The 11,625-nt window shown below is 29.7% G+C and overlaps 1 protein-coding gene across 1 annotated transcript; it reads right to left on the bottom strand.

Moving 5' to 3' along the window:
* Positions 1 to 8,304: 8,304 nt before the first annotated feature.
* LOC111029294 lies at positions 8,305 to 11,625 on the bottom strand. Its single transcript, XM_022308257.1, has 4 exons — positions 11,396 to 11,625; positions 8,961 to 9,033; positions 8,599 to 8,708; positions 8,305 to 8,525 (listed from the first exon to the last, which is right to left on the bottom strand). The coding sequence occupies exons 1-4, from the start codon at positions 11,417 to 11,419 to the stop codon at positions 8,415 to 8,417; spliced, it is 318 nt and encodes a 105-aa protein (XP_022163949.1). The 5' UTR covers positions 11,420 to 11,625; the 3' UTR covers positions 8,305 to 8,414.

Below are 11,625 nucleotides of genomic sequence, written 5' to 3' on the forward strand. Positions count from 1 at the left end.
CGTGGACGGTTATCGGGAGGAGAGCTTAGCCTCCCAAAAACATCGAACTGCCCCGAAAATTGTTTAACATTTTTCAAAGTCTCCACTTCTTATTTTGTAAAGAAAGATTTATGCACACCCTAAAATTCAATCGAATCCCTGGTGGGTAGCTGAAAATCAACTAATAATAAAATTACAGTCCATAATCTGAATGTATAGAATTCATATTTAGACGTAACAACTATTAAAATTGTAATACATTTTAATCATTTACATGGTTTAGTTATTGAATATTTTGATTTTTAGTATTTTTGGTACCTACTTATTGAAGTGATTAATAGTTATTATATTATGTAGACGAGTGTGGAGACAAAAAGCCAAAAAATCAATTATTTTAACAATGACGAATTTGTAATACAAATTTTGTATCATGCTCAAAACGTTAAATTTCAAAAACTAATCTGTCCCCTCCCCCCAAACTATAAGCAGATTTAATTTCCCGGCAGAAAATATGCCGGAGTAGGAAATCGAAGCATTTGTACTGGTCCCAAGAGGTTGAAGACAGGCTGGAAAAAATACACATCATTGTAAGATACTAAATATCACAACATTCTGCACCGCTCCACTCGCGGAATCTAAAACGTACACAAATTTAATCATCCTTTTGTATTGTAAATTTATAAATATTGTGTTGAAAATTTTTATTGCGTAAAAATTCGGATAGATGTGCCATGTGCAGTAGTTAAGTACAACTTGAAACCAATCAGCCGATCATGATGAGTGCCTTGTAAGTACTAATGTTTTCCAACATTTTTTGTAACTCTCATTTTATATGTTTACAATATTATTTTATATCGACGAATATATTTAAAACTGAACAACCGTCGATGTTGATTATTGTAATACATATTTAAACACAATTCTGAATAGGAGTGCCCACCTGTATCTACTTTAGGACGTACTTATCATGCCGAAGGTAAAAATAAATTTGAGCATTAACAGTAGAGTTTTTAGAGATTCGCTTAGGTAGGTACCTATAATGGTATCTATAATGGTAAACATTGTGTAATGTTAAGATTTCAAGTGGCTGTACGAAAATGTCGATATTTTAGTAGGTTTCTATTATTGTAACTATACCTTACTTTATACGGGATAAAACAGTAAAAAATAATAATTGAATTATTTATGCAATATTCACGTTACGCATAACCTTTGAATACCTACGTTGGTACTTACATATATTTTCAGGGGAATTTTTACTACAGACTCATTTCAAATGTATTTACTGAGTCATCACAATATAAAATTAGTGTTTAAAAATATCGTGAAATATTTCAATATTTTAATAAAATTTGTTTTCGTGTATTTTTACATCCATTTGTCATAAGTTATTTATTTTTCTTTCGTGCAATAAGTTTAGTATGTTTTTTTTTTCATTAAATTCTCGAAGCACTGTGCATTTTCCCCTCGTGTTTACCCATTATTCTGTACTCGATAAACGTCTGAACACAGATCATTATTTTATATTTCGATAAATACTAAATTTGTATACACTATACACCATAAAAGAAATAATTTGACGATAAATGAAGACAAACCATGTTTTTAAAATTTAAATTAAGAAAAGAAAACATCGACCGTCAATTACAGCGTACAAACAGACTCGTAATAATGGTTATATTTATATAATTATATTAGCTTGTATTTAGTTACATATAAATTGTAACATTATTGCATCGTCTTCGGAGATGAATCGATTCCTTTGAAAAAAACAAAGTTTCGCTACAAACGATCGAAAAAAAGACCGTAAGATGTCGACCTCTATTAATACTCAACGCATTAATGTCTTCAATGTTTCACGTCTTCGTGAAATATTTCAGACTTCAGACACTATTTATAATATATGTAGTAGATATGTACTATATATGCACCTACAGGCAGTGCTCGAATTGAGGGGGGATCATTTTTTTTTTTATATATTTTGAGAGCACCCCTTTTAATTATTTTCATCAGGACGGGGAGACGGAACGTTTTATCAAATAATATTGTAATATATTGTAATACTATTATTTCGTAAAGCTGTACTAACCTATAGTCAATAAAATCATTGATTTTATCATCCACTTTTGTGTGGTATTATAAAATCAACGATAAGATCAAATCAAATGTAACGATGTTTTTACGGTATCCGAAAAAGCCTCCCGCGAGTCGAGTTAAATCATTAAAATTTTTTCGAATATAGATGTCTCTCCTTTCTTTTATTTTTCCAATTCGAGCACTGCGTATTGGTAATCAGTTGTAGTATACGCGCAGTACCGGCATACCTACCTATATAGTGTGATGTATTGAATATTTAAGAAGTATTCGGTAACCACTTGAAACGGTATTCTAGATAAGTTCGTCAAACCGAGGATATCGCGCAACGAATAAGACTATTGCGAATAATCAAACAATATCTAATTAAAAATCATTTTTCATGTAAGTATATTATACAATATTGCTTATAACCTATATATTACATCGTTACGTAATTAAAAATGTAGGCACTACATGTACTGACTTTATCTGTGTTACATAATATAGCTATTGACTATATTTAAACTATATTATAAAATGCAAATTATAATTTTAAATGGATATTCAAAGAAATCATTCCTCTGAGACTCTCACTACATGTAGGTACATATATGGGTATAAGTATCACAATGCCATGTTCGTGGACGCAAACAGCGGGAGGGGCATTGGGGCCGAGCCCCCCAAACATTTTCCAAATTTCTATTTTACGTTTATTCGACATTACATTGCGCCTACGGTCATATTACGTACACGGGACGTCAGGACATCATAATAATATACAAGCGAAATCACCGGTGGAAGACACGAGTTCCAAAATGATGAGATGAGAAAAAAAAAGTCGTATCGTATGAAAGCGGCAAAATCCTAGCTGGTGGGTTAGGTAGGTCTAACAGACATTGAATTCAGAACTATATTATGTCGTTCAAAAACTCCAAACGTTTAATCTTAATTTATAACATAATGCATTATCAGCCGTCACGATGGATTGTCGCGTATATAGACAGTTTGTGTGAGCAGTGTACATATTATTTCGTAAGAATTCGTGTGAGCGTCATTCGTAAAAAATCGAAAAATTCAACCGATCTCGTACGACCGTGTTTGTTTGTATGATGTACGTTATTGACAGTTTAAAAAAAAAAAATAATCAAACGAATTATTAAAATCGTGTATGCTTATTTGCAAGGCTGTGCAAGTTAACGATTTTTTTTTAACTCGTCAAGTTAAGTCAATATAAGAAAAAGTAAGTGAAGTTAAGTTAAGAGTTAACTAATGTTTTTTATATAACTTCGTTGATTAAGAAATTAATGGATTAAAAAATTTAACTGAGTTAAAATTAACTTAAATAAAAATGTAATTATTTTCGAATCTGTAAGAAAAATAGGTTACTTAATTTGGAATCCATGTCAAGCTCAGATTTCTTTCTATCAACCATGTAGTAGGCTTAGCAGCTTAGCAGTACTTACCAAGGATTTAGGGTGGGCAGTTGACAATCCATCCAACTCTTTCCCAGTGTCTTACTCATCAAAGAGAAGGGGAGGGGCGTTAAAATGGTATAAATACACGAATTATAAAAGTTCTACTATAAGCTGCTACACGTCAATATTTGGGAAATCCATATAAAGTATAAACACATTCAGCATAATAAGATACAAGAGTATAATATGAGATACATTAACATTAACATATTATAATATTATGTTTGAATAAGTAAAATAATTTTATTTACACAATATGAGGGTACCTGGGTGATTATGGTACCAAATGATTGTTGTTTTTTTTTTTATGACAATACCATAATTCAAATTATAAGTATCGTGGAGTATAATAATTAGTATAAATATTTCCAATCAGAGTAAACCAAGATGTTCAGAAATAGACTTTTCCCCGTGAGTTATTTTAATAATTTCGAGTAATAACGTATTTCTCGGGATGTGTGGCGTATTCGTAAAGTGTCACTAGGCAATGACTATAATAAGTTATAAATATATAATAATTTAATTTAAATAAATTTAAATAAAATAATTTATTTATATAAGTGCACAGACGTCGGGGCAACACACGAATCGCGTGTATTTCACAGGCTATCTACAAAATTGGAAATACCGGGCTATACGTCTCTATGTATATTGTGTACACGTCAAACGACCAGTAATAATTATTATTGATTAATTATACGTTTTCGGATTATCCTATTTATTTTATATGATATATATTATTATCCAATATTTCTTAAACCGACAAATTTATAAATCAATGGGTCACATCAAATTTAAAATATTGTAACTTAACACGTTAAATATGTTAAAAATTTAACTCATCAAGTTAAAAGTTAGTTTCAAAAAAAAAGTAACGAGTTAGTCAACATAAGAGGACGCCACACCCGCATGCGTTGTCTCCGTCTTACAAACGAGTAACATAGCAAATTTACGATCAGCAGTTCAAGTTTTATGCCGTTAGCTTAGAAATTAGAGCGAATTAACCTATTATGAAACTTGACGGTGAGAACTTTATCTGGGTTTTGTTGGAAGTTTTTTTACGATACTTCAGTTTTTTAAGCGAGGTATGAGCATTTTTAATTTCCATTTATTATACAAGCACACCTCGCTTAAAAACTGAAGTATCGTAAAAAACTTCCAACAAAACCCAGATAATAAGGTTCTCACCGTCGAGTTTCATAATAGGTTAATTCACTCCAATTTCTAAGCTAACGGCATGAAACCTGAACTGATGAGCGTAAATTTGGTATGTTACTCGTTTGTAAGACGGAGACAACGCACGCGGGTGTGGCGTCCTCTTAACGTTTCGACTTAATTTTAATTTTTAACTCGTTAATGTCCAGCCTCGCTTATTTGACGCTCGCAGACGAAATCGCGAGCTCCAGAACACGACACACACGATACAGGTACTCCTGAAGCGGTTTTGAACGTATTCATTCGCGAATGTGGGGAATGAAAAAATAATAACCGGACACGGCATTGTACACACACACGTGGATAAGCACCTAGTTGACCTACACGTAAAAATTAAAAACCGACCTATAATAGTCGTTGTCCGCGTGAATACCGGTTTGGACTCGGGACGGTCACCGGAACAAATCAAAATTGTAATTTTACACTCCAGTCGTCGGGGCGCCAGCGGTCGTATAATATATAATATATACCAGATTATACCTAATACCTATCTATAGATAAGCCAGTGCCGTATTTCCCGGTAAACACTATAAGCTATAGTGCTTAGGGCGGCAAATAATTTTTAACATTACATTTTTACCATATGCAAGTAGAACTAAAACAAAATGAAACTAATTATAAAATGTTTTTAGACCAACGGGATTGTGGTAATATTTATATTTTATGTTTTCCAATTTCATGACCGTAGAGTTGTATGTTTTTATTTTTCATCGTTAAAATTTTAAGTAAAAAATAAAAAACTATAATTGTATGCTTTAATAACATTTTTTAGACTAGAAAAATATTTATATTAAATGGCGGCAAATTATTTAGTGCACAATAAAGCGACACAATGGTTAAATCCGGCACTGAGATCAGAGCTTCTCCAATATTGTGGGTCGCCACTCGCATTGGTGGGTGGTTAGAAGTTTTTTGAACTGTATATAAGGATTCTGAGAAATTTACGATTTTTGAAACGGCTATGACATGATTTACAAAAGTGTTTTAAGCGTGTACTGTAAATCCCAAAAATCATCGACGGGCATTAAAACGATTGTTTATAATAGTTCGTCGTGTATTTTACGATTATTGCACGATAGAGGTATTTTTGGTACGACCGAGGAGAAATGTAAATGAACCATATGTCGGTCACCATAGGTTTTCGGGGATAAATTTAGGTCGCCGCCCTAAAAAGATTGGGAGCCTCTGACCTACATAATAATATTGTATCTGTTTATACGTATATATTATAAAAACAGGGCGTAACAGAAAGAACCGACTAATGCAATAACTTTTATCATTAATATTTTGAATTTTTTTTTTTATTATTATAATTAATTTATAGTCACTTGCGCTACATNTGGTAATATTTATATTTTATGTTTTCCAATTTCATGACCGTAGAGTTGTATGTTTTTATTTTTCATCGTTAAAATTGGGGGGTCAAAATAAAAAATTTCGGTAATAAGGTAATATTGTGGTAATGTTTATTGAGCTACAAGTTCATAATATTTTTTTCCAGGGGGGGGGGCAAGTGCCCTGTCCTGCACCTCCCAATGGGCGCCCATGATGATACCTGATGGTTAAGTGGGTACCTATAAATAATACGGGCAATGCGGCTATACTCTCGTTGCACGTACGTCGAAACTCAAGAAGAACGGAAAAAAAGTTCGAAACAATACGCCATCGAGCGTTACTGCAACGGACGATATGGTGATTGCTTCAAGAGGATTTCAAATTTTTTTTCGATCGATTTCGAGATCACGAAAATTTCGAATTATCGAATGAGAATCTACGGTAGCCGGTATGGGTCTTGGACTCTTGAGTGCGCACTGACAGATCCGATGGATCATACAATGCCTATGGTACCCACTTAGTATTTATGCAAAAAATATGAGGTGCCTACTACCTGTAGCAAAAAAAATGCCTACACAAAAATACAACACCACTCATGTGGTAATTTATTCTAATGTTCATCGGTAGACGGTTATTATTTATAAATATTTAACCAATTTACAATTAGGTGTGATGTATTTATTTCAGAGATATTTACCGATAGTGGACAATCTTTAAAATGTTTGTTTCAATCAATTTGAAATCTGAATTGCAGTACAAAAAATAATAAATAGTTCTACTTTTCTGACTTATCACTCATATTTATGTATTTTTAATAAAAAAAAATAATTAATCATATTTGAAAAATATGTATTGAAATTATCCAGTTAAAAAAAATACAAGCCTTTCATTACATTGAAAAAACATATTTTTGTAGCAATGTACATAATACATACAATGAGTATATTTTTGTCAAACATTAAATAATAAATTGTACTTCTAAATGTGTTTACTTTGTTGGATATTGGTTTTCAAAAAAAATAATATTAATTTTAAACATGCACATGAAATAACAACAAATAAACAATTTATTATGGTCTCACCTTCTCCCCTTCTATACTTTTGGAGACAGTAGATAAAAAGTATTTTTTATACTTTGCCTCATCAAAGATTAACTCTAAATAAAAGTCATTGCTTGCTACAATTTAAGCATTTATAATATATAAGTTACCGTGACCTGTCTGACTAAAGAGCAGATTTTTTATCATTTTGATTAAAAATGGAAACATCAACGTCTAGACATTTTTATTGCCTAGAATATTTTCCATTGAAAAACATGTTTACTCATTGTAAACTCAATATCACATTGCCACTAATATATGTTATTTGTCTAACTATAAGATTTACTTACCTACTACCTTCAATCTTTTAGATAATTAACAGTATTGTCAACTCTACTATAATATTTTTGATTAATATTCTAAGATTGCACTTACTGATAAAATCGTAAATACTTAGGCATAATATTTTTTCTTAAAAGCCTTGTAACCAATTAGTAGTTATTACCAAGGCTGGGCAAGTTAACTAATTTTTTTAACTAGTTAAGTAAAGTTTTAAGTTAAAAGCTAATTTTCTTTTTTAAACAACTCGTTAAAAGTTAGCTAAAAATTTACTTAGTTAAAAATAAGTTACTTTTTTTCATGTAAAATTAATCATCATACCTTTTCATTAAAGCTCAACAATAACATAATATAGGTCTAACTATTTTTTTTTAAATGTATGTAATTGTTTTAATTACAGTAGGTACTTACAAGTTATTTACTCGTAAGCCGTTTCATAAATTGTATAGGTAGCTAGTTGCACTTATTATACAATTTTAATTCTTATTGAAATCTCAAATACAGAAATAATGTAAAACACTTGCAACAGTTTTCAATTTGGAACATATTTAGAAAAAGAATCAAATTAGTAACAACATAAATAGTATTTGATTTTTAAAGCGATTAATCAATATTTTGATATATATAAAAATCAAAATAATTTAAAATCTATAGTATTTACATCAAGAAAAATAAAAAAATTAACTACTTTAAAATAAATGAACTAGGTAAGTTAGAAGTCACTTATGAAAATAAAAGTAACTCAATAAGTAACTTAACTTTAACTTTTTAACATGTGAATGCTCAGCCTTGGTTATTACATACAAATTTAAATTTTTAAATTTTTGATTAAAATAAAAAAAATGTATATTGTAAAATCTTACTTTAATAAAAAATACATTAACTGTGTACAAGTCATAAATACATTATATGTTTGAAAAAATAGTTGAAACATTACAAACAATGTTGTACACTTTTAAGACATGACTTTTTTCTTTAACTTTTTAGTTTTTTTCAAACTACTTAACGAATTTTTCAACAATGCACAATACTCTTCTTGAAATGAACTCACTTCATCGGCAGTTATCTATACACAGAAATGGTATTACAGTTTTGATTTAACGACCTATATTCAATTTTACAACAAGATCAACACTTACTCTGGTGCTCAATTTTTTGTTTTTGAATGTAGCCCTGATTAAACATACTTTTTCCTTGGGTACTTCAATTTTAAGTTTTTGTTCCTTTGGGTCTTTTTTATTCAGTAGCACTAGATATGCAAACAAGTCAAATTTTTATATTCAAAAACATACATTTAGACACAGTGAAACCTCAATTTATAAATAACCATTCTCTGGAAAATATTTTTGAACTAAATTCTTCAACAAAACTTATACTGTTATACTCTATATAGATTACACCATTCTATATAAACCTTAAGGTCTCTATTAAAATTTTGAATTACATATTGACTATCTGTAAATAGAGATTACACTGTATTATGAAATAATGAGCGGCTTACATAATTTCATTGTTATTCTCACTGATCCAGATGACTGAGATGTATTAAACAAAATGTTTAGCTCTTCCAAAAACTGTTAAACAAAGAACACATTTCGTTAATGATACCTACTATCAATCAAATTTAATAATATATATTTTACAGCTACCATACAAAACAATTTTTTTTTAAATTTTAGTTTGAATGTACTGAGCGTAGTTAGATATGAATAAAACATAATTCTAAACTTCTTCTATTCATTTAAATGATTTTTATTTAATAATTTGTTTTTAGCATAAATATGTTTATAAGCTGGATACACAATATAATGTTCCTGACCGATTTTTTGTAAGGTTTTTGTTGCCATTGTTACTTATTAGTTATTAACAACAACATTTATGATTTATGGACTTTCCTAGTAGAGTAAAAATATAGAGCCTATTGTGTTGAGTTATAAGTAGTGACCAACAAACCAGGCGATGGTTGTGGTTTGTTCATTCATTTGAAATTCAAATTAATAAAAATCATTAATGCATTTGTCTATTTACTTATTCAATAAACTACAAGTTGTGACACATAGATTAATGAATTTATAATTATGATAATAAATATGATAAATACTTAATAGTAATGTATTATACATTTGTACAAATGTATAAATTCTACAAAAAAAAAAAATGTAATACCATTCATGTCTAGATCCCCGTAGTTACAACCAAAATAGATTACTATGAAGTAGCTACAATTTATTGACTTAATACTACTAGAAAAACAATGAGTGTGTGGAAAGCGTAACAACAAAGGGGGCTCTTTCGTTGTTAAACACAGTTTTTGTCTAATAGTATAAGATCTATGCTACAACTATAAATTATAATATAATTATATTTTTCCACAAAAATAATTAATTAGAACTTTAAAACATAACATTTTACTAAAACTAATTCTAATCATAATGTTTTCATTGCTAATATGTTATATCTGTAAGTAATAAGTATAATGTATATTAAATACCACCAAAAGTTACAAAACTATAACTTGTAATTATGAAATAATTATGGGTTCATAAAAAATTGAAGAGTTAATTAATTTAAGTAACAAATACAATATTACACTTAAACGTCAACAGTAAAGATAGTTTCTGATAAATTAATCAAAATCAATATACCTACTAAATTATTATGTTTGACTTTTAGTCAATCGTTGTTAATCATGAATACTTTTTACTACCTTTTTAGGTACCTACAACAAAGAATCTATTACCTATATAGAGTATATACGGTGTGAATGCAAGTAAATATCAGATACATTATTAAATGTACGTACCGCAAAATGTTTAATAAAATAAAATAATAGTACTTAAAAAGATTGCCGGCAAAACATTTGCGCAAGTATCTATCCACTTATAGTATTAAAAGTAGTAAAAACACCTTTACAAATTAGTAGAGTTTAACAAATATTCCAAAGTGTTAATAGCATAGTCTAAATAGGAATTTTTCTACGAACAAAATATCTATTAGCATAAATTTATTGTCAACTTCAATTAGTTATAACTAAAGACTGGATTCATAAGAAATTTAAACTGTACAATATGCATGTAAACATGCACTAAAAAAGTCAAAATATGCAAGAAAAAAAATTAAAACATGCATAGTAAAGTTTCAATTATTATATTTAATTTTAATTTTGAAGTGTTAGTTATTGATTAATAATATGGAGTATCGAATTAATAACATTTTAGTAAGTAGACAAAATTAATTCTGTGAAACGTAAAATATTTGATATGTAAACATAAATATAATTTTTTTTTGTTTTTGCTCAACACCTTTTTGATCCCTTAGGTGTTTATTTCAAAGTTATTTTGTTAAAATATGCAGACCATGCACTAACATTGAAATACACAAAAATATACAGTATACAATTTTGATATTTAATCAATCAAGTAATGATGGACACTCATTGATTGCATGTATAGGATGTTAAAAATAGCAACAATCCATTCTTCAGTTACAATAATTTAAATGAATACAAGACGCTTGATTGAAACATTCTTGGTCAACCGGGTAACAAACCATGCTTCAACCGTACCTAATTTGTACAATTTAACTACAAAATATAATTTTGCTGTGACATGTGTGATGGAGACATCAATTAATGTCGAGGTGGAAAGACTACCGCCTAATATAATAACACTAGTGAACGGGTGAGCTCATGAACAATTTACAACAAAGAAACAAATGATGGCATTTCAGATAATCACAGAAATCGTCACTAAAAGGTCGATTATGGACTCACTAAAAGGTGTAGGTCGGTTACGTTTCGGGGAGATTATTTTGGATAATTTTAGTTAACAAAATGACTTTGTAGCGGATCGTCGGAGATTTTTTTTTGTCAAGCAGAAGACGAATTTTAAGCACGGTTTCTCGACGCAGTACAAAAAAAATTTGAAAAACACTTACTTTATTCTTTTCGAGGAGCACCATATTTCTGACAGAATGTGTTACACAACCGTGAGTATGTGACGTCGGTAAGTAGTGAGTACACGCTATCAAGCAATAAACATGCTTCCAGAAGTATAAATAATATTGTTAATAATAATCGTGCAAAAAAATACGCCGATCTCGACGATTCGATCGCGAACGGATTTGTGGCGAACGAGTGAATTGTTGTTTCATGCTTTCGTCTGATG

The sequence above is a fragment of the Myzus persicae genome, unplaced genomic scaffold, assembly GCF_001856785.1.
Source record: "Myzus persicae strain clone G006 unplaced genomic scaffold, MPER_G0061.0, whole genome shotgun sequence".
Lineage (NCBI taxonomy): Eukaryota > Metazoa > Arthropoda > Insecta > Hemiptera > Aphididae > Myzus > Myzus persicae.